Genomic DNA, 24,985 nt, shown 5'->3' with positions numbered 1-24,985 from the left:
ACTATACACATCCGTAGTTCGTGTGAAAGGTTACAGCGCACTACCAGAGTATAGAGGTTTACACATGACGTAACATATAACACAACAATCTCCAAACTCCATAGGCCATCCATCCATGTCCTTCAGGACCTCATCTTAGGTGCGTTCCCTTTGATGTCACTCTCCACAACTCATGGACTAAGCACACGGCTTCTTCCTCCCGTCCTGGGATCTTCCCTCTGAATGGCCACAAGTGTTCATACCTTCCTCTTAAACATTTGCTTCTAGTTCACAGAATGAAGAATATTCCATAAGTCCATCATCCCAGTTGCTGGGAAAACAATTGCTTGAGGCCACTGAGATACTGATGAGATTAATAGAATGATTGCTTTATAATAATAATAATAATCTTTATACAGCACTAACATATTCCTAACATCTGAACTGTGGTATATCTCGGGCCTCTCTCTGCTTTTATCCCGGTCCTCTACGCGGAGGCAGGTAGGGGTGCTGCTACACGAACACCCAGATATTGGCTTAAGATTCCTGCCTCTTCTATCTCCGTGGCCGCTCTCCCAGTGCATCCATCATCCGCCTCAACTCGGTTGATCCTCTGAAATCTGGATGCCAGCACTGGGCAGCGGTCCTTCCACGGAGATGCCCTCTTTCACGTCCTCACCTCCTCTTGTGGGTGTTCACGGTCCCAGTTGGCCAAGCTTTGCATTGGGGTCGCCAGGTTGTCATCCCACTACTCTGGCTCTCTCTCAGGCTCTCAGCTCCTCCTTCTTGAGACTCTTTTAAATGGAGTCTGCCTTCTCTTCTGCCCTGTACCCAGTCAGTCACTCCGCTGTCCAGGGACGGGTGATGCCACCGCCGGCCACCATACGAGAAGATCTGAGGTTGTGGGCAGGTTAACGAGGCAACTATTCGTTATTCATTACAGCCACAATACATTGCCCAGAGTCCACCCTCCCCGGGGCGGTCGTCTCACTTCCCCCTTAATTAATACCAGTGCAAAGTTCAATTAGTGAGATTATTAATTATGTGAAGACACAGATGTTAATGATGGCCCTTATGTGAAGAAGGACGCAGCAGATGTGGTACTTACTGGTTTTAGCCCGGTCGTTCCAGACATCGTACAGAAGAAAGAACGTTGATCAATAAGTTGATTGGAGATGAGAAAAGCTATAAAGAAGAGCAGGAAACCAGAGGCTGCTCACAAAAATCAATGGCAAATAGAGCTGGGCCCAGTTATCACAGAGCAGGCACCAAGGTCCAGGGCGAAACGGGCGACATCCTGGCTGCAGACATGAAAATACCAAAGATCTGCGACAAATGTGAACCCGCTGTCAGAAATAGAGGGGTACGCCGAAATATCGGGCCAGAGATTATCAGAGAAGCAAAGTCTGGAATGGAAAAGACCCCGGTCTATAAATGACAACACAGAGCCATCTGCCGTTATTCCTGCTTCATTTTCTGTTTATAAACTGATATTTTGTTCATGTATATACTTAGTATTGAATGTGCAGCTCCTGGCGCCCCTGAGTATGGAGAGAACTGGGATTATACTGTATATAGAGAGAAAAGGGATTATACCGTATACGGAGAGAACAGGGATTATACCGTATACGGAGAAAACAGTGATTATACCGTATACGGAGAGAACTGGGATTATATCGTATACGGAGAGAACAGGGATTATACCGTATACAGAGAGAACTGGGATTATACCGTATACGGAGAGAACTGGGATTATACGGTGTATGGAGAGAACAGTGATTATACTGTATACGGAGAGAACAGGGATTATACCGTATACGGAGAAAACAGTGATTATACCGTATACGGAGAGAACAGGGATTATACCGTATACGGAGAGAACTGGGATTATACCGTATACGGAGAGAACTGCGATTATACCGTATACGGAGAGAACTGGGATTATACCGTATACGGAGAGAACAGGGTTATACCGTATACGGAGAGTACAGGGTTATACCGTATACGGAGAGTACAGGGATTATACTGTATACGGAGAGAACAGGGATTATACCGTATACGGAGAAAACAGTGATTATACCGTATACGGAGAGAACAGGGATTATACCGTATACGGAGAGAACTGGGATTATACCGTATACGGAGAGAACTGCGATTATACCGTATACGGAGAGAACTGGGATTATACCGTATATAGAGAGAAAAGGGATTATAGTGTATACGGAGAGAACAGGGATTATACCGTATACGGAGAAAACAGTGATTATACCGTATACGGAGAGAACAGGGATTATACCGTATACGGAGAGAACTGGGATTATACCGTATACGGAGAGAACTGCGATTATACCGTATACGGAGAGAACTGGGATTATACCGTATATAGAGAGAAAAGGGATTATAGTGTATACGGAGAGAACTGGGATTATACCGTATATAGAGAGAAAAGGGATTATAGTGTATACGGAGAGAACAGGGATTATACCGTATACGGAGAGAACTGCGATTATACCGTATACGGAGAGAACTGGGATTATACTGTATATATAGAGAAAAGGGATTATAGTGTATACGGAGAGAACTGGGATTATATCGTATACGGAGAGAACAGGGATTATACCGTATACGGAGAGAACTGGGATTATACCGTATACGGAGAGAACAGGGATTATACCGTATACGGAGAGAACTGGGATTATACCGTATACGGAGAGAACTGCGATTATACCGTATACGGAGAGAACTGGGATTATACCGTATACGGAGAGAACAGGGTTATACCGTATACGGAGAGTACAGGGATTATACCGTATACGGAGAGAACAGGGATTATACCATATATGGAGAGAACAGGGATTATACTGTATATGGAGAGAACAGGGATTATACTGTGTATGGAGAGAACTGGGATTATACTGTATATGGAGAGAACTGGGATTATACCGTGTATGGAGAGAAGTGGGATTATATTGTATATGGAGAGAACAGGGATTATACCGTGTATGGAGAGAACTGGGATTATACGGTGTATGGAGAGAACTGGGATTATACTGTATATGGAGAGAACAGGGATTATACTGTATATGGAGAGAACAGTGATTATACTGTATATGGAGAGAACTGGGATTATACTGTATACGGAGAGAACTGGGATTATACTGTATATGGAGAGAACTAGGATTATACTGTATATGGAGAGAACTAGGATTATACTGTATATGGAGAGAACTAGGATTATACTGTATATGGAGAGAACAGGGATTATACTGTATACGGAGAGAACTGGGATTATACTGTATATGGAGAGAACAGGGATTATACTGTATATGGAGAGAACAGGGATTATACCGTGTATGGAGAGAACTGGGATTATACCGTGTATGGAGAGAACTGGGATTATACCATATATGGAGAGAACTGGGATTATACCGTGTATGGAGAGAACTGGGATTATACTGTATATGGAGAGAACTGGGATTATACTGTATACGGAGAGAACAGTGATTATACTGTATACGGAGAGAACTGGGATTATACTGTATATGGAGAGAACAGTGATTATACTGTATACGGAGAGAACTGGGATTATACTGTATACGGAGAGAACTGGGATTATACTGTATATGGAGAGAACAGGGATTATACTGTATACGGAGAGAACTAGGATTATACTGTATATGGAGAGAACTAGGATTATACTGTATATGGAGAGAACTAGGATTATACTGTATATGGAGAGAACTAGGATTATACTGTATATGGAGAGAACAGGGATTATACTGTATATGGAGAGAACAGGGATTATACTGTATATGGAGAGAACAGGGATTATACTGTATACGGAGAGAACTGGGATTATACTGTATACGGAGAGAACTAGGATTATACTGTATATGGAGAGAACTAGGATTATACTGTATATGGAGAGAACTGGGATTATACTGTATATAGAGAGAACTAGGATTATACTGTATATGGAGAGAACTAGGATTATACTGTATATGGAGAGAACTAGGATTATACTGTATATGGAGAGAACTGGGATTATGAGGAATCAGCTTTTTGAAGCACACCACTGTTTTGCACATATCTTTGTGCTTTAGTCGTCTCTTTCCTGTCTGTAATTCTTTCTACCATTCTTCTGATGTTTTTTGCAGGTGATTGAGAAGTTTTACAATGAGACTTGGATTTCCCGCTATGGGGAGAACATCCCGGACTCCAGCCTGACCTCCCTGTGGTCCTTGTCTGTGGCCATCTTCTCAGTTGGTGGCATGATTGGCTCCTTCTCGGTGGGTCTGTTTGTGAACCGATTTGGCAGGTGAGTTGTTCCGTCAGTCATTCTGGAGGTCCAGCAGATCTATCACTGCCATGCTTGTTTTCCGCAGGCTTCTCTACACTATCGTAGACTATTGCAAAACAAGGCGAAAACTGTGAAAAAATGCCAAAAAAATACACGTTTATAACTTCTATTAAATGAACAACAATTCATACACATACAGAAGATAAATACGGGAAGTACAAAAGTGTAATACATGGGCTGTAATCAAAAGGTGATTAAATCCATAGGTGTAAAGAGAAGGCCGAAGAGGTCGGGATTTGTAATAAAGGGCAAACAGAAGAAAACCGGAATATATAAGCCATTTCCAGGAACTCAATAAAAAGAGGTATCACATGCTTACAGCTGTGAACAAAAGTTTGCATACCCCGGCAGAATTTTTGCTTTCTTGGCCTTTTTTCAGAGAATATGAAGGACAACACCAAAACCTTTTCTCTGCTCATGGTTAGTGGTTTGGTTGAAGCCATTTATTGTCAAACTACTGTGTTTTCCCTATTTAAATCATAATGACCCAAAACATCCAGATGACCCTGATCAAAGTTCACATACCTCATTTCTTAATACTGTGTGTTGCCCCCTCTAACATCAATGGCAGCTTGAAGTCTTTTGTGGCAGTTGTGGACGAGGTTCTTTATTTTCTCAGATGGTAAAGCTGCCCACTCTTCTTGGCATAAAGCCTCCAGTTCCTGTAAATTCCTGGGCTGTCTGGCATGAACTGCGCACTTGAGATCTCCCCAGAGTGGCTCAATGATACTGAGGTCAGGAGACTGAGATGGACACTCCAGAATCTTCACCTTGTTCTGCTGTAGCCAATGACAGGTCGACTTGTGTTCTGGATCGTTGTCGTGCTAGAACGTCCAAGTATGACCCATGCGCAGCTTCTGGGCTGATGAGTGCAAATTTCCCTCCAGTATTTGCTGACAACGTGCTGCACTCATCTTTCCTTCAGCTTTCACCAAGTATCGTTTTGTTTGTACAGAGCCCCTAATTTTCCATTTGTTAATAAGTTTGAACGCTGCTGACTAGCATGATCAATTCCTTGGATATCTTTTTGTATCCCTTTCCTGTTTTATACAGATCAACCACCTTTTCCCGTAGATCTGTTGACAATTATTTTGCTTTCCCCATGACTCACAATCCAGAAATGTCAGTGGCTGGATGAAAGATGCAAGAGTCTGTCTGGATCCCAGAAACTCACTCAGCTTTTATACACACACTGATTACAAGCAAACAGGTCACAGGTGAGGATGTTGCCTTTAGCAGCCATTCACACCCATTTGTGTCAACTTCTGTACATGTTATCAGGCCAAAATCCCCAGGGGATGTGAACTTTTGATCAGGGTCATTTGGATGTTTTGGGTTGTCATTATGATTTATAAAGAGAAAACACAGTAGTGTGACAATAAATGGCTTCACCCAACCACTAACCATGGGAATAATGACCCATTATGATGATTCGTCCTGCGTAGACCCTGGCAGGGGGTTCGTACCCCTGCTGTTTCTTAACGTTACTTTTGATAGGTGCAGGCTGCAGCAGAGTGATTTACAGACCACTTTTTTAAATGCATTTTGTCTTGGTTACTTGTATACTCAATGCCAACGTGGAATCCTGATCCATATAAGCATGTGATACCTGGAAATGGATTATATATTCCTGTTTCCACTTTATTATAAATCCCGACCTTCTCTTCGGCCTTCTCTTTACACCTATGGATTTAATCATCTGTTTGATTACAACTCATGTATTATATTTTTTGGATTTATTTATCTTCTGCATTTGTATTTTTATTGCCATTTTTTGACCCAGTTTTCTCCTGGTTCTGCATTCTTTGGCGAGTCGCCACTTACATGGGTACATGTTTTTCTGTTACCGGTATTTATATGTATATCGTAGACGATGGTAGCTCCGAATATTGGCTGATGGGGCGAGCAGGGTCATTACCCAAACTCTCAGAATAAAAACTGAAAGTCATCCAAAGACAACGGAAGATTTCTAAATCGGGTTCTTATTTTGCACGTGCTTTCTTCTGGGGCAGTGGATGGCTAGTAACATCTCTACAGGCGGCAGCATAGTCAGATCATCAAGGATGTTATTATGGTTTGTTCTTGGGCGCCATTATCGCATCAGTCATGCCACGTATTGTATGACCAGTTACAGGTGAAATATCTTCCAAGCATGATGGATTTTTGTTGCCCTCTCGTTTCCAGGCGTAACTCCATGTTGATGGCTAACATCCTGGCATTTATTGCTGCCATTTTTATGGGCTTCTCCAAGATGGCCTACTCTTTTGAAATGCTGATTATTGGCCGGTTTATAATCGGTCTCTACTCTGGTCTTACTACTGGCTTTGTGCCCATGTACGTTGGAGAAGTTGCTCCTACGTCTCTTCGTGGAGCTCTGGGAACTCTGCACCAGCTGGGAGTTGTGGTTGGCATTCTCATAGCCCAGGTACGTGGCGGCACTGCTGTGGCTCGTACTTTACGTCTCTGCCTGACAGAGGATGTGACATCTACAATTCTCTGCACAGATATTTGGCTTGGAGCCGATCATGGGGAATGACAGTTTATGGCCACTTCTTCTTGGCTGCATCTTTGTACCTGCCCTTGTCCAGTCAGCGGCACTACCATTCTGTCCGGAAAGTCCCCGATTTTTACTCATCAACCGTAATGAAGAGGACAAAGCCAAGAGTGGTGAGCACCTAGAAGCTTTTCTTACCTTAAATATGTGGGTGATCCTGTGAACTTTACCGTGGCTCATGATATCTTTCACAGTCCTGAAGAAGCTTCGAGGCACCACAGATGTGACCAGCGATCTTCAGGAGATGAAGGAAGAGAGTCGTCAGATGATGAGAGAGAAGAATGTGACAATATTGGAGCTGTTCCGCTCACCGTTGTATCGTCAGCCCATCTTCATTGCGATTGTTCTGCAGCTTTCTCAGCAGCTCTCTGGCATTAATGCGGTAAGACAGAAGCTCGAAGATATCGATTTCTCACCAGCACTTCTAGGCATGAAGCAGGGATACAAAGGCAGTGTCTCAGCTATTCCTGGAATGTCACCTGTGCAGTACACCTACCATGTTGTGCCCGGAAATAAACACAATCTCTTCTTCATTTCAGGTCTTCTACTATTCTACTATGATCTTCGAAAAAGCCCAAGTTGAGCAGCCAATTTATGCCACTATCGGTGCTGGAATTGTCAACACAGCATTTACCGTTGTGTCTGTGAGTACAAGGCCCAACCACTGACCTGGGACATAATCCCACGTCTATGTGCTATGTCTGCAGAACTTTATTCTATAAATGTTCCAAACTAAAACTCAAGATTTAAAAACTAGAGAGAATTACTAAAACTAGAATGTGATATTTTTAACAGAAATCTTCCTTGCGAGTCAGGGAATAGCAAACTAAACCGGGGGAGGCGATGCAATCTCATGTGAATGGTCTAAGGTGTACAGTGAGAGGGGCGATGCGGACTCAGACGTACTGTGAGAGGGGCGATGCAGTCTCAGCTCTACTGTGAGAGGGGCGATGCAGTGTCAGACGGACTGTGAGAGGGGCGATGCGGTCTCTGACGTACTGTGAGAGGGGCGATGCAGTGTCAGACGGACTGTGAGAGGGGCGATGCGGTCTCAGACGTACTGTGAGAGGGGCGATGCGGTCTCAGACGTACTGTGAGGGTGATGCAGTCTCAGACGGACTGTGAGGGGCGATGCGGTCTCAGACGGACTGTGAGAGGGGTGATGCAGTCTCAGACGGACTGTGAGAGGGGTGATGCGGTCTCAGACGGACTGTGAGGGGTGATACAGTCTCAGACGTACTGTGAGAGGGGTGATGCAGTCTCAGTTGTACTGTGAGAGGGGCGATGCGGTCTCAGACGGACTGAGGGTGATGCAGTCTCAGACGGACTGTGAGAGGGGCGATGCGGTCTCAGACGGACTGTGAGAGGGGTGATGCGGTCTCAGATGGACTGTGAGGGGCGATGCAGTCTCAGACGTACTGTGAGAGGGGTGATGCAGTCTCAGTTGTACTGTGAGAGGGGCGATGCGGTCTCAGACGGACTGTGAGGGGCGATGCAGTCTCAGACGGACTGTGAGGGGCGATGCAGTCTCAGACGTACTGTGAGAGGGGTGATGCAGTCTCAGTTGTACTGTGAGAGGGGTGATGCGGTCTCAGATGGACTGTGAGGGGCGATGCAGTCTCAGACGTACTGTGAAAGGGGCAATGCAGTCTCAGACGGACTGTGAGAGGGATGATGCAGTCTCAGACGTACTGTGAGAGGGGTGATGCGGTCTCAGACGGACTGTGAGGGGCGATGCAGTCTCAGACGTACTGTGAGAGGGGTGATGCAGTCTCAGTTGTACTGTGAGAGGGGTGATGCGGTCTCAGATGGACTGTGAGGGGCGATGCAGTCTCAGACGTACTGTGAAAGGGGCAATGCAGTCTCAGACGGACTGTGAGAGGGATGATGCAGTCTCAGACGTACTGTGAGAGGGGTGATGCGGTCTCAGACGGACTGTGAGGGGCGATGCAGTCTCAGACGTACTGTGAGAGGGGTGATGCAGTCTCAGTTGTACTGTGAGAGGGGCGATGCGGTCTCAGACGGACTGTGAGGGGCGATGCAGTCTCAGACGGACTGTGAGGGGCGATGCAGTCTCAGACGGACTGTGAGAGGGGCGATGCAGTCTCAGACGGACTGTGAGAGGGGCGATGCGGTCTCAGATGGATTGAGAGGGGCGATGCAGTCTCAGGCGTACTGTGAGAGGGGCGATGCAGTCTCAGAAGGACTGTGAGAGGGGCGATGCAGTCTCAGACGGACTGTGAGAGGGGCGATGCAGTCTCAGACGTACTGTGAGAGGGGCGATGCAGTCTCAGACGGACTGTGAGAGGGGCGATGCAGTCTCAGACGGACTGTGAGAGGGGTGATGCAGTCTCTGACGGACTGTGAGAGGGGTGATGCAGTCTCAGTTGTACTGTGAGAGGGGTGATGCAGTCTCAGTTGTACTGTGAGAGGGGCGATGCAGTCTCAGTTGTACTGTGAGAGGGGCGATGCAGTCTCAGTTGTACTGTGAGAGGGGTGATGCAGTCTCAGTTGTACTGTGAGAGGGGCGATGCAGTCTCAGACGGACTGTGAGAGGGGTGATGCAGTCTCAGACGTACTGTGAGAGGGGTGATGCAGTCTCAGTTGTACTGTGAGAGGGGTGATGCAGGCTCAGTTGTACTGTGAGAGTGGCGATGCGGTCTCAGTTGTACTGTGAGAGGGGCGATGCAGTCTCAGTTGTACTGTGAGAGGGGCGATGCAGTCTCAGTTGTACTGTGAGAGGGGCGATGCAGGCTCAGGTGTACTGTGAGAGTGGCGATGCGGTCTCAGTTGTACTGTGAGAGGGGCGATGCGGTCTCAGTTGTACTGTGAGAGGGGTGATGCAGTCTCAGTTGTACTGTGAGAGGGGCGATGCAGGCTCAGGTGTACTGTGAGAGTGGCGATGCGGTCTCAGTTGTACTGTGAGAGGGGCGATGCAGTCTCAGTTGTAATGTGAGAGGGGCGATGCAGTCTCAGTTGTACTGTGAGAGGGGTGATGCAGTCTCAGTTGTACTGTGAGAGGGGCGATGCAGGCTCAGGTGTACTGTGAGAGTGGCGATGCGGTCTCAGTTGTACTGTGAGAGGGGCGATGCAGTCTCAGTTGTACTGTGAGAGGGGTGATGCAGTCTCAGTTGTACTGTGAGAGGGGTGATGCAGGCTCAGTTGTACTGTGAGAGTGGCGATGCGGTCTCAGTTGTACTGTGAGAGGGGTGATGCAGTCTCAGTTGTACTGTGAGAGGGGCGATGCAGTCTCAGTTGTACTGTGAGAGGGGCGATCCAGTCTCAGACGGACTGTGAGAGGGGTGATGCAGTCTCAGTTGTACTGTGAGAGGGGTGATGCAGTCTCAGTTGTACTGTGAGAGGGGTGATGCGGTCTCAGTTGTACTGTGAGAGTGGCGATGCGGTCTCAGTTGTACTGTGAGAGGGGCGATGCGGTCTCAGACGGACTGTGAGAGGGGCGATGCAGTCTCAGACGGACTGTGAGAGGGGCGATGCAGTCTCAGACGGACTGTGAGAGGGGCGATGCAGTCTCAGACGGACTGTGAGAGGGGCGATGCAGTCTCAGACGGACTGTGAGAGGGGTGATGCAGTCTCAGACGTACTGTGAGAGGGGCGATGCAGTCTCAGTTGTACTGTGAGAGGGGTGATGCAGTCTCAGTTGTACTGTGAGAGGGGTGATGCAGTCTCAGTTGTACTGTGAGAGGGGCGATGCAGTCTCAGTTGTACTGTGAGAGGGGCGATGCAGTCTCAGTTGTACTGTGAGAGGGGTGATGCAGTCTCAGTTGTACTGTGAGAGGGGCGATGCAGTCTCAGACGGACTGTGAGAGGGGCGATGCAGTCTCAGACGTACTGTGAGAGGGGTGATGCAGTCTCAGTTGTACTGTGAGAGGGGTGATGCAGGCTCAGTTGTACTGTGAGAGTGGCGATGCGGTCTCAGTTGTACTGTGAGAGGGGCGATGCAGTCTCAGTTGTACTGTGAGAGGGGCGATGCAGTCTCAGTTGTACTGTGAGAGGGGCGATGCAGGCTCAGGTGTACTGTGAGAGTGGCGATGCGGTCTCAGTTGTACTGTGAGAGTGGCGATGCGGTCTCAGTTGTACTGTGAGAGGGGCGATGCAGTCTCAGTTGTACTGTGAGAGGGGTGATGCAGTCTCAGTTGTACTGTGAGAGGGGTGATGCAGGCTCAGTTGTACTGTGAGAGTGGCGATGCGGTCTCAGTTGTACTGTGAGAGGGGTGATGCAGTCTCAGTTGTACTGTGAGAGGGGCGATGCAGTCTCAGTTGTACTGTGAGAGGGGCGATCCAGTCTCAGACGGACTGTGAGAGGGGTGATGCAGTCTCAGTTGTACTGTGAGAGGGGTGATGCAGTCTCAGTTGTACTGTGAGAGGGGTGATGCGGTCTCAGTTGTACTGTGAGAGTGGCGATGCGGTCTCAGTTGTACTGTGAGAGGGGCGATGCGGTCTCAGACGGACTGTGAGAGGGGCGATGCAGTCTCAGACGGACTGTGAGAGGGGCGATGCAGTCTCAGACGGACTGTGAGAGGGGCGATGCAGTCTCAGACGGACTGTGAGAGGGGCGATGCAGTCTCAGACGGACTGTGAGAGGGGTGATGCAGTCTCAGACGTACTGTGAGAGGGGCGATGCGGTCTCAGTTGTACTGTGAGAGGGGCGATGCAGGCTCAGTTGTACTGTGAGAGGGGCGATGCGGTCTCAGACGGACTGTGAGAGGGGCGATGCAGTCTCAGTTGTACTGTGAGAGGGGCGATGCAGGCTCAGTTGTACTGTGAGAGGGGCGATGCAGGCTCAGGTGTACTGTGAGAGTGGCGATGCGGTCTCAGTTGTACTGTGAGAGGGGTGATGCGGTCTCAGACGGACTGTGAGAGGGGTGATGCAGTCTCAGACGGACTGTGAGAGGGGTGATGCAGTCTCAGACGTACTGTGAGAGGGGTGATGCAGTCTCAGACGTACTGTGAGAGGGGCGATGCAGTCTCATCTGTACTGTTCTTGTTTTGCAGCTGTTTGTAGTTGAGCGAGCTGGACGACGTACCCTTCATCTTATCGGACTGGGAGGCATGGCTGCATGTGCTATATTGATGACCATTGCTCTTGTATTACTGGTAAGTGCAAACTGAAAATGAAAGAGAAGGCTTGAGAAACACTAGTGAATGACATGGTACAAGTGTCTTCATCCAATTATTTTGTCTGCCAACAACAGGACCGTGTATCAGAGATGTCCTACCTCAGTATTGTAGCCATTTTTGGCTTTGTGGCATTCTTTGAGATAGGACCAGGACCCATTCCTTGGTTCATTGTTGCTGAGCTTTTCAGTCAGGGTCCTCGCCCTGCAGCTATTGCAGTTGCCGGCCTTTCCAACTGGACCTCCAACTTTATTGTGGGAATGGGCTTCCAATACGTGGAGGTAAATGATCCTTATCGTATCACTTTACACTGTAGCCGTAATGGTCTCACTCTGGATTCTTCATTATATGTCTTCTTTCCTTTGCAGAAACTCTGTGGGGCCTACGTCTTCATTATCTTCACAGTCCTGCTGATTATCTTCTTCATCTTCACATTCTTCAAAGTGCCTGAGACAAAGGGTCGCACCTTTGATGAGATTGCTTCTGATTTCAGGCAGGGTGGGGAGACCAACACCGACAAGCAAACTTCTCCAGAAGAATTCCACAGCCTGGGAGATTCCCAAGTTTAATCCGCACCATTACTACCTACCTCTTGTGACTTCCCTCCTCTTTTCTGCCCGTGTTTATTAGTGATGCAGAGGGACTTAGGGCTAGGACAGGGTGAGGGAAGCAGTCGCTCAGTTTAGGTTGCCTCTTCCTGACCGACACCTCCTCTGAGAGCACTGCTAGCCAGAAAACCATTTCCAACCTTCGTTCAGGGCATTTCAACCCGTCTTGGACAACCACAGCCACAGCTTATGTGTTCATACTCTCCAGCTTCTTTGCAGGTTTATTGCCCATTTGTGGAGATTTGAAGAACTGAATGTCCTTTTTTTTTTAATCCATGGATATATATGTATTTCAGACCGATAACACTACGCGGGGAGCGGTCTGCTCATCAGGCCCATCTTGGACTCTTGTTTACGTACTGTAGTTTTATATTTTCTCTTTTCTGTGGCTGTAGAGGAAAGGAGACGACTAGAGTCTGCAGAGAATCCGATCTTACGCTATATTGGCATTACTGGCCATGGATGACACAGAGTAGATGAAGCAGGAAACAATCTTACATTAGGAGATGAGAGTTCTCAATGCTTTCGCCTTCTACTAATGGAGGGAACAAAGTAGAACTGGAGGGGCACAACATGTCCGGCCTTCTTGCCTTTTGTCCACTCTTGAAGTCTCCCGCAGCTGTAATGACTGCAGAATTCCATTATTATTTTATGAATATTTTATTCTACAGTCATGTTTTCCCGATGACACATCTGTACAATCTCACGTGTACAGGCTATATAACTTTTTTGCCATTCCAAGTGTTTGTTACTCGCCCAGTTACAAAATAACTCCACTATTGTAATGAATAGGGCTATTCTTGTCAGACACTCCGAGCAGAGAGATTGATGCTCACATTTGACTGCTCCTATCTGGAACAGACTCTATTTGGCCTGCACTGATGAGCTTTCCCCAAATTGCTGTGCAGCAGCACTGAGAGAGTGTAAGGGTCGACTGCGGGGATAATGACAGCAGCACTGATCATGTTACAAAGGCTGTGACCCTGCAGTGGGTGTTTCATGGCTCCAAGTAGAATCCGACGCTCAGTCCAGATGTATTTCATGGCTCCAGGTAGAATCTAACGCTCAGTCCAGATGTAGGTCATGGCTCCAGGTAGAATCTAACGCTCAGTCCAAATGTATGTCATGGCTCCAGGTAGAATCTAACGCTCAGTCCAGATTTATGTCACGGCTCCAGGTAGAATCTATCGCTCAGTCCAGATGTATGTCACGGCTCCAGGTAGAATCGAACGCTCAGTCCAGATGAATGTCACGGCTCCAGGTAGAATCTAACGCTCAGTCCAGATGTATGTCACGGCTCCAGGTAGAATCTAACGCTCAGTCCAGATGTATGTCACGGCTCCAGGTAGAATCCGACGCTCAGTCCAGATGTATGTCACGGCTCCAGGTAGAATCTAACGCTCAGTCCAGATGTATGTCACGGCTCCAGGTAGAATCTAACGCTCAGTCCAGATGTATGTCACGGCTCCAGGTAGAATCCGACGCTCAGTCCAGATGTATGTCATGGCTCCAGGTAGAATCTAACGCTCAGTCCAGATGTATGTCACGGCTCCAGGTAGAATCCGACGCTCAGTCCAGATGTATGTCACGGCTCCAGGTAGAATCTAACGCTCAGTCCAGATGTATGTCACGGCTCCAGGTAGAATCTAACGCTCAGTCCAGATGTATGTCACGGCTCCAGGTAGAATCCGACGCTCAGTCCAGATGTATGTCATGGCTCCAGGTAGAATCTAACGCTCAGTCCAGATGTATGTCACGGCTCCAGGTAGAATCTAACGCTCAGTCCAGATGTATGTCACGGCTCCAGGTAGAATCTAACGCTCAGTCCAGATGTATGTCACGGCTCCAGGTAGAATCTAACGCTCAGTCCAGATGTATGTCACGGCTCCAGGTAGAATCTAACGCTCAGTCCAGATGTATGTCACGGCTCCAGGTAGAATCTAACGCTCAGTCCAGATGTATGTCACGGCTCCAGGTAGAATCCGACGCTCAGTCCAGATGTATGTCACGGCTCCAGGTAGAATCTAACGCTCAGTCCAGATGTATGTCATGGCTCCAGGTAGAATCTAACGCTCAGTCCAGATGTATGTCACGGCTCCAGGTAGAATCTAACGCTCAGTCCAGATGTATGTCATGGCTCCAGGTAGAATCTAACGCTCAGTCCAGATGTATGTCACGGCTCCAGGTAGAATCTAACGCTCAGTCCAGATGTATGTCACGGCTCCAGGTAGAATCTAACGCTCAGTCCAGATGTATGCTGGGCCAGCCAAGAGTCGCCTTAACTTCACACTTGTGTTTCTTTCCTATGGATGAACCATTTATCTCATGCAGCTTTAGGCTCACTTTCCAATCTTCAGAGACACATTTCTTTATATAGTTTTACAGATATTTATATATATATATATATTTATAAGTATATATATAAATATATATTTTTGTTGGATGGTGTTATTCTTCAGGTATTGAATGACTGATTCTGTTCTGTACATGTGTATTGTAGTTGCACCGTGAGTTTTGCACAGTAGCTCATAACAAGTAAAGGTCAATTTTTCAGCTGCAACTTTACTATAATGCTTCTTATTGTCTAGAAGAAACGTATTTTATTGTTATTATATTTCCACCATAGACTGTCCTGTGTACTGAATATGAGTTATTGATGTGTAACATGAATATGTAAACGGTTAGGTCTTTCCATGTATGTAGATGGCTATACTAAAGATGGCTGCCTGCCATAGCCAGCATTGTTACTCCACTGGCAGGCTGGTCACTGACTTAGTGGCAGATGAATTTATTAATATATATAAGTGGATATACAAAGTCTACACACCCTAATACAATTCCAGTTGTTTGTTTTCTTCTCTTTAAAACAAAATCCTACCATGAAGAATCGTTTTATAACTTTTCCCTCTATAATGTCGACATAAACTGTTCAAATCCAGTGAGAAACAATCTGAAATCAGTTTGAGGGGAAAGTAAAAATAACAAATGTAAAATAATGCGGTTGCATAAATATGAGGACCTCCTATAATTGGGGATGTGGTTGTGTTCATGATCAGCCAATCACATTTTCCCTCATGTTACGTAATAGTCAGGGCACAGACACCGTCTCTTACCGCTCATTAACCCCAGAGAACGTGTCGCTGGTCCAGGAGGATTTTCCTGACATTTTCTGGTCTGTAAACAGCTGACAACACAGCAGAGGATCTCAGTGTGGAAAGTTATTAGTCAGAAGGGGACAACATAATTTACCAGGCATTTAATTTACCATGGATACTGTGAAGACGTCTTCAAGAAGGGGCTGAAATGTGGCACAACAGTGACATTACTGAGAACGGGACGTCCCTCAGGCAGTGATAAAAAGATCAGAAGAAAGTTGGTCTGGAATTCAGCATTAAAGGAACTGCAGGAATTTCTGGCAAGTACAGGTTAAAGGGAACCTGTCACCCCGTTTTTTGAGATTGAGATATAAATACTGTTAAATAGGGCCTGTGCTGTGCGTTACTATAGTGTATGTAGTGTACCCTGATTCCCCATGTATGCTGAGAAATACATTACCAAAGTCGCCGTTTTCGCCTGTCAATCAGGCTGGTCTGGTCAGATGGGCGTGTTCACAGCGCTCTTTTCTTCCCCAGCTTTCCGTTGGTGGCGTAGTGGTGTGCGCATGTCCAAGGTCCGAGTTTGCATCTCGGCTTTGGGAAAATGGCCGCCGCGATCTCTTCTGCGCACGCGCGGCATCCCGCGGCCATTTTCCTGAAGCCCCGTGCAGCAGAGCACTACATCTGCGCACGCGCGGCCCCAGGAAGATGGCCGCCCCCACCGATGAAAGGGATGACAGCGCAGATCGCGCGCTGTGTCTTCATGTGGGCGCAAGGAATTCGGACCTTGGACATGCGCACACCACTACGCCACCAACGGAAACCTGGGGAAGAAAAGAACGCTGTGAACACGCCCATCTGACCAGACCAGCCTGATTGACAGGTGAAAACGGTGACTTTGGTAATGTATTTCTCAGCATACATGGGGAATCAGGGTACACTACATACACTATAGTAACGCACAGCACAGGCCCTATTTAACAGTATTTATATCTCAATCTCAAAAAACGGGGTGACAGGTTCCCTTTAAGTTCTACATGTGACAACAAGGTCCCGTATTCTTCATATGTCCAGGCTGTTGCATTGGGTGGCAAGATGGAAGCCTTTCCCTACAAAGAAAAACATCCAAGCCTGGCTATGCTTTGCCAAAACATACATCAAGTCTACCAAAAGCATGTGTGAAACATGTTATGCCTGATAAGACCAAGGGGGAACTTTTGGGCCCAACAACTTTAGTGACGTTAGAGAGAATTATGAACAGTTCAAATATCAGTCAATTCTGCAACAAAATCTGAAGTTGAAGAGGAATTTTACTTTTTAGGATAACAGTGACCCTGGACGATCTCCAAATGAACTAAAGAAGAGCTTGGCTGGAAGATGAAAGCTCTGGAACAGCCCAAGCTCATGCCTGAACCCAAGGGACAATCTGTGGTGACCTGAAAAGGGCGCTGTCCCCGGAGATGCCCCCGAAATGTGACAGATAAGCTTTGGAGTGTGTGAGCAGGGAACCCATGCAAATACAGGGAGTGAAGACTTATACAACCACATTATTTTAGTTCATTGAAGTCTTTTTGTGTGAAAAAAGCTTATTTTTTAACTGAATTGTGACAGATTAAGAGCGACTTTAAAGGTGGAAAAAAATTCTTAAATGCTTCTTGGTAGGATTTTCTTTTTACATGACAAAAACCTGACATTTTAGTATTTTGCCAGAAATGTAGACTTTTTATATCCATCGTGTATATACATATATATATATATACATATGAATTTGCTGCCAAATATCCAAAATGAAACCAATAACCCTGAGCAGTGCTGGCCTTGCAGACTGCGATATTTCCTTCCTCCGGGAGGTGACATCCGCACCCATCACTTCTGGTCAATGACTTCTTCCATGTTGTACGGCACAGGAATGTCACGCAGCTTATGATGTTATGAAAGTGATGACGTGTTTGTCCCGAGAAGCTGATGGCATGCTAGTTATACCGGCTAATATTGGCGTTTGTGAGCATGGACAGGGGCACTGCTCATTACTGTTTCATATTAGTTTCTCTTAATTGTTTTTTTATTTATTGTCAGTTTGTAACAAATGTCTTCAAATAAAAGTAATGAATTGTGACTAAGGCTTGTTCTGTGCATTTCTTAGGGTTGGGGTGTAAAGAAAACGGCAAGAGCAGGTGTGAATGTATGGAAGGTTACATTTCAGTCCTGGAATTAGATGATCGATGTCTAGATGATGACAAGGAAACAAAAGACGCGTTTGCACGTAAGGATCAGTCCGTACCTAGGCCCAGGAGAGTAGGATCAGGCCTTACCTAGGCCCAGGAGAGTAGGATCAGGCCTTACCTAGGCCCAGGAGAGTAGGATCAGGCCTTACCTAGGCCCAGGAGAGTAGGATCAAGCATTACCTAGGCCCACGAGAGTAGGATCAGGCCTTACCTAGGCCCAGGAGAGTAGGATCAGGCCGTACCTAGGCCCAGGAGAGTAGAATCAGGCCTTACCTAGGCCCAGGAGAGTAGGATCAGGCCTTACCTAGGCCCAGGAGAGTAGGATCAAGCATTACCTAGGCCCACGAGAGTAGGATCAGGCCTTACCTAGGCCCAGGAGAGTAGGATCAGGCCGTACCTAGGCCCAGGAGAGTAGGATCAGGCCGTACCTAGGCCCAGGAGAGTAGGATCAGGCCGTACCTAGGCCCAGGAGAGTAGGATCAGGCCTTACCTAGGGCCCAGGAGAGAAGGATCAGGCCTTACCTAGGCCCAGGAGAGTAGGATCAGGCCTTACCTAGGGCCCAGGAGAGTAGGATCTGTCCTTACCTAGGCCCAGGAGAGTAGGATCAGGCCGTACCTAGGCCCAGGAGAGAAGGATCAGGCCTTACCTAGGCCCAGGAGAGTAGGATCAGGCCTTACCTAGGCCCAGGAGAGTAGGATTAGGCCTTACAAAGGGGCAGGAGAGTAGGATCAGGCTGTACCTAGGCCCAGGAGAGTAGGATCAGGCCTTACCTAGGCCCAGGAGAGTAGGATTAGGCCTTACAAAGGGGCAGGAGAGTAGGATCAGGCTGTACCTAGGCCCAGGAGAGTAGGATCAGGCCTTACCTAGGCCCAGGAGAGTAGGATCAGGCCTTACAAAGGGGCAGGAGAGTAGGATCAGGCCTTACAAAGGGGCAGGAGAGTAGGATCAGGCCTTACAAAGGGGCAGGAGAGTAGGATCAGGCCGTACCTAGTCATTCTAGCGTCAGAAACGCTGCAGGTTTTTTCTATCACCAGCATGTGGATGTTAATTGTTTTATACTTATAGAATATAATTTGAAGACTTGATCTATTTTTGTCATGTGCTGATCAGCTTTTCGTGGACTAATTTCCTGACGCTCAGCAGTATTTGCATACAGAGGACAGACGTGGTGAATCCTGCGTGGCGAGGCATTCATGCGCTCCTTCTCTAAGTATCTATTGTACTTACATAGCGCAGTCATAATCCACAGGGAATTACAGACGTCATCACTGTCCCCATTAGGGCTCACAATCTACAGTAATGTCTTAGATTGTGAGAGGAATCCTGAGAAACCAAAGGAATCCATACAAACTGTCTGCAGATGTCGTCCGTGGTGGGATTGGAAGTCACTCCCACTTGGCCATCATGGTGTCTGACACTGCATGGAGCCCAGGATGGTACGCGAACACGGGAAAGGACAGAGAGCCAATACCTGGATCGTGTGGGGAACGTTGTGGACATTACCTGTCATGGCGGGAATTTACTAGGCTGCAACTTCCCAAATGACACAACGCACTTTGCATAAGAATGGTTCCTGAATACGAGGAAGATCTGTGTAATGCTGGATGACACATAGAAATGGACGGTGCCAGCGGGCAGATTCCACTCACAATGGAATGTCAGCAGTCTACTCCAACAATCCCACAGTACACTTCTTGTGAGCCAGTCAGCACACAGCCCAGGCTTGTAACCCCTTCCCCAGTATCTCCGCTGTAACCTGGGAGCTTCTGATGGCTGCACTAGTGACACATGCCTGCCGGGGCCACACGTATCACTAGTGCAGCCAGTGCAGCCGCACCGGGGCCTGCCGCCACCAGCGACTACCACAGATGTGCTGCAGTGTATCGTGGGGCAGGGAACCCGCCGTCGGCCAGAGAACGGCAGCTGACCACGGCGTTCTATGCACCATTACAGGGAAGTCAACTGCCGGCCGTAAAAGAGCACCTCGCAGGGCGTGCTACCATGGTGAGAAGTAGCAAAAGTGTTTAATGTATCACAAAACAAAGCACAATATAGCAGGATGAAGGACATATATACGAGGATGGGGCACATTATACCAGGATGAGGCACATTATACCAGGATGAGGGCACATTATACCAGGATGAGGGCACATTATACTAGGATAAGGGCACATTATACCAGGATGAGGCACATTATACCAGGATAAGGGCACATTATACCAGGATGAGGGACATTATACCAGGATGAGGGCACATTATACCAGGATGAGGCACATTATACCAGGATAAGGGCACATTATACCAGGATGAGGGACATTATACCAGGATGAGGGCACATTATACCAGGATGAGGGCACATTATACCAGGATGAAGCACATTATACCAGGATGAGGGCACATTATACCAGGATGAAGCACATTATACCAGGATGAGGGCACATTATACCAGGATGAAGCACATTATACCAGGATGAAGCACATTATACTAGGATGAAGCACATTATACCAGGATGAAGCACATTATACCAGGATGAGGGCACATTATACCAGGATGAGGGCACATTATACCAGGATGAGGGCACATTATACCAGGATGGGGCACATTATACCAGGATAAGGGCACATTATACCAGGATGAAGCACATTATACCAGGATGAGGGCACATTATACCAGGATGGGGGACATTATACCAGGATAAGGGCACATTATACCAGGATAAGGCACATTATACCAGGATAAGGCACATTATACCAGGATGAGGCACATTATACCAGGATAAGGGCACATTACACCAGGATAAGGGCACATTATACCAGGATAAGGGCACATTATACCAGGATGAGGCATATTATACCAGGATAAGGGCACATTATACCAGGATAAGGGTGCATTATACCAGGATAAGGGTGCATTATACCAGGATGAGGCATATTATACCAGGATAAGGGCACATTATACCAGGATAAGGGCACATTATACCAGGATGAGGACACATTATACCAGGATAAGGGCACATTATACCAGGATGAGGCATATTATACCAGGATGGGGCACATTATACCAGGATAAGGGCACATTATACCAGGATATGGGCATATTATACCAGGATAAGGGCACATTATACCAGGATGAGGGACATTATACCAGGATGGGGCACATTATACCAGGATAAGGGCACATTATACCAGGATGAGGCATATTATACCAGGATAAGGACACATTATACCAGGATAAGGGCACATTATACCAGGATAGAGGGCGCATTATACCAGGATGAGGGCACATTATACCAGGACGAGGGCACATTATACCAGGACGAGGGCACATTATACCAGGATGAGGCATATTATACCAGGATAAGGGCACATTATACCAGGATGAGGGCACATTATACCAGGATAAGGGCACATTATACCAGGATGAGGGCACATTATACCAGGATAAGGCACATTATACCAGGATAAGGGCACATTATACCAGGATGAGGCATATTATACCAGGATAAGGGCACATTATACCAGGATGGGGCACATTCTACCAGGATGAGGCACATTATACCAGGATAAGGGCACATTACACCAGGATAAGGGCACATTATACCAGGATGAGGCATATTATACCAGGATAAGGGCACATTATACCAGGATAAGGGCACATTATACCAGGATGAGGCATATTATACCAGGATAAGGGCACATTATACCAGGATGAGGGCACATTATACCAGGATGAGGGCACATTATACCAGGATGAGGGCACATTATACCAGGATGAGGGCACATTATACCAGGATGAGGCACATTATACCAGGATGAGGCATGTTATAGCAGGATAAGGGCACATTATACCAGGATGAGGCATATTATAGCAGGATAAGGGCACATTATACCAGGATAAGGCATATTATACCAGGATGGGGCACATTCTACCAGGATTAGGCATATTATACCAGGATGGGGCACATTCTACCAGGATGAGGCATATTATACCAGGATAAGGGCACATTATACCAGGATGAGGCATATTATACCAAGATGGGGCACATTATACCAGTATGAGGCATATTATACCAGGATGAGGAATATTATAGCAGAATAAGGGCACATTATACCAGGATGAGGCACATTATACCAGGATGAGGCATATTATAGCAGAATAAGGGCACATTATACCAGGATGAGGCACATTATACCAGGATGAGGCATATTATACCAGGATGAGGCATATTATAGCAGAATAAGGGCACATTATACCAGGATGAGGCACATTATACCAGGATGAGGCATATTATACCAGGATGAGGGCACATTATACCACAATGAGGAACATTATACCAAGATGAGGGACATTATACCAGGATGAGGCATATTATACCAGGATAAGGGCACATTATACCAGGATAAGGCATATTATACCAGAATAAGGGCACATTATACCAGGAGGAGGCATATTATACCAGGATAAGGCGCATTATACCAGGATGAGGCATATTATACCAGGATGGGGCACATTCTACCAGGATGAGGCATATTATACCAGGATGGGGCACATTCTACCAGGATGAGGCATATTATACCAGGATAAATCCCCAACAGTGTCACCAGCAAAGCACCCCCACACCATCACACCTCCTCCTCCATCCGTTCACCTTTTCTGCGTCGCACAAAGACACGGTGGTTGGAACCAAAGATCTCAAATTTGGACTCATCAGACCAAAACACAGATTTCCACTCATCTAATGTCCATTCCTTGTGTTCTTTAGCCTAAACAAGTCTCTTCTGCTTGTTGCCTGTCCTTGGCAGTGGTTTCCTAGCAGCTATTTTACCATGAAGGCCTGCTGCACAAAGTCGCTTAAGGCCGGTATCACACATGCGAGAAACACGTCCGTGTCTCGCATGTGAAATCCAAGCTCTGGCGCCGGCACTTGGGAGCGGACCATGCGGCTCCATGTGTTCCTATGCGGCCACACGCTCCGCTCCACAGTGCCGGCGCCAGAGCTTGGATTTCACATGCGAGACACGGACGTGTTTCTCGCATGTGTGATCCCGGCCTAACAGTTGTAGAGATGTGTCTGCTGCTAGAACTCTGTGTGGCATTGACCTGGTCTCTAATCTGAGCTGCTGTTAACCTGTGATTTCTGAGGCTGGTGACTCGAATAAACTTATCCTCAGAAGCAGAGGTGACTCTTGGTCTTCCTTTCCTGGGGCGGTCTTCATGTGAGCCAGTTTCTTTGTAGCGCTTGATGGTTTTTGCCACTGCACTTGGGGACACTTTCAAAGTTTTCTCAATTTTTCGGACTGACTGACCTTCATTTCTTAAAGTAATGATGGCCACTCGTTTTTATTTACTTAGCTGCTTTTTTCTTGCCATAATACTAATTCTAACAGTCTATTCAGTAGGACTATCAGCTGTGTATCCACCAGACTTCTGCACAGCACAACTGATGGTCCCAACCCGATTTATAAGGCAAGAAATCCCACATATTAAACCTGACAGGACACACCTGTGAAGTGAAAACCATTCCCGGTGACTACCTCTTGAAGCTCATCAAGAGAATGCCAAGAGTGTGCAAAGCAGTCATCAAAGCAAAAGGTGGCTACTTTGTAGAACCTAGAATATAAGAAATAATTTCAGTTGTTTCACACTTTTTTGTTAAGTATACCACATGTGTTAATTCATAGTTTTGATGCCTTCAGTGTGAATGTACAATTTTCATAGTCATGAGAATACAGAAAAATCTTTAAATGAGAAGGTGTCCAAACTTTTGGTCTGTACTGTGTATGTATATATATATGTATATATATATATATATATATATATATTTTTTTTTTTAAGATAGCTCTTACTGTGTATCGTGGGGGAGACTTGCTTGGCAACGGGATAAACGCAGAGACACGATTTTCTTACAAAAACAGTCTATTTGGTTTTTTCCACATCAGCATAAACCACAACGTCAGGAACGTGGTAGTATGCAGCAGCCTGAACACCGTCTGCACACATTCAGCTTTACAGTGGAACCACAGTCCCACATTGACCCCGGTCGGTCAGTATCACGCACGGTTATTAGACCGTCCACGCCGTTGGTATCTCACAGGCCTCCGTGCTCTGGCTCAGACTAGCCAGCACTCGCTCCCATGTGCCAAACACACCTCCATTACACAGGTGTAACCACCCCCAGGTACCTGTCACATGGCCAGTCAGGTGATGGTGACATCACTGCAGGTCCTCAAACACACAATCACATACAGGCTTCATCTTGGGTATTCAGACACATCCCTTTGGGCGGGTTTGTAGGTGACTGGACCCACCCATCTCTCCAATCACCTGGAAGCCTTTCCAATGTAAAACACATCCCTCAGCAGTAGATCTGCACCCAGGCTTCCATCACAGGCCACCCACCTGTGCGATACATACCGTCCATCAATCACATGACCAGTCGCCATGCCACTATATATATGTATCCTAGTCGCCATAAAAGGAGGGGGGCCCAAACACATTTCTTGCCCAGGGGTTCCAAACTGTCAGTGTCTGCCCATGATGCATGCAATAATGCAAATCTTAAGCTAAATGAATAGGAATGGGGCCATCATCATGACCATTAAGGCCTCTATCACACTTCTGTGATAATGCCTCGCGAGACCACAACGTCATCGGGTCATTTAGCAAAGCATTACTGGGAACGCCAGCTGCCGGGAGCATAGGTAACGCTGCGGGGGCCGCCAGAAGGTGAGAATATTGCAATTTTTTTTTAATTATTATTATTTTTAATATTATATATTGTTACTATTGATGCTGCATAGGCGGCATCAATAGTAAAGAGAGAGAGAGCGAGAGAGAATTTCGGGAAATTCTTCCGCGCGTGCTCAGTTTCAAAAGACGGGACCTGTTGCTGGATTCCTGCTTTTCACAGTCAGCGATGGATCCTGCGTCCATAGCCTTCCATTATAGCCAACCATGGGCAGCGCAGGATCCGTCGCTGAACGATTTTCCGACGTACAGAAAAAACGTTTAATAAGCCCAACGGAT

General features: G+C 46.8%; 1 protein-coding gene across 1 annotated transcript in view; it reads left to right on the top strand.

The window, feature by feature from the left end:
• The window catches only part of SLC2A1 (solute carrier family 2 member 1), a 67,335-nt gene extending 54,604 nt beyond the window's left edge, over positions 1-12,731 (top strand). Inside the window, exons 3-10 of the mRNA XM_069741773.1 lie at positions 4,137-4,297; positions 6,524-6,764; positions 6,844-7,006; positions 7,088-7,275; positions 7,433-7,537; positions 11,907-12,008; positions 12,107-12,310; positions 12,398-12,731. Of these exons, the coding sequence (XP_069597874.1) occupies positions 4,137-4,297; positions 6,524-6,764; positions 6,844-7,006; positions 7,088-7,275; positions 7,433-7,537; positions 11,907-12,008; positions 12,107-12,310; positions 12,398-12,598 (1,365 nt within the window). The 3' untranslated portion in view covers positions 12,599-12,731. The remainder of the gene's footprint in view (positions 1-4,136; positions 4,298-6,523; positions 6,765-6,843; positions 7,007-7,087; positions 7,276-7,432; positions 7,538-11,906; positions 12,009-12,106; positions 12,311-12,397) is intronic.
• The last annotated feature ends 12,254 nt before the right edge of the window (positions 12,732-24,985 follow it).

Source organism: Ranitomeya imitator, chromosome 10, assembly GCF_032444005.1.
Source record: "Ranitomeya imitator isolate aRanImi1 chromosome 10, aRanImi1.pri, whole genome shotgun sequence".
Taxonomy (NCBI): domain Eukaryota; kingdom Metazoa; phylum Chordata; class Amphibia; order Anura; family Dendrobatidae; genus Ranitomeya; species Ranitomeya imitator.
This window is presented reverse-complemented; position numbering and strand designations above follow the sequence as displayed.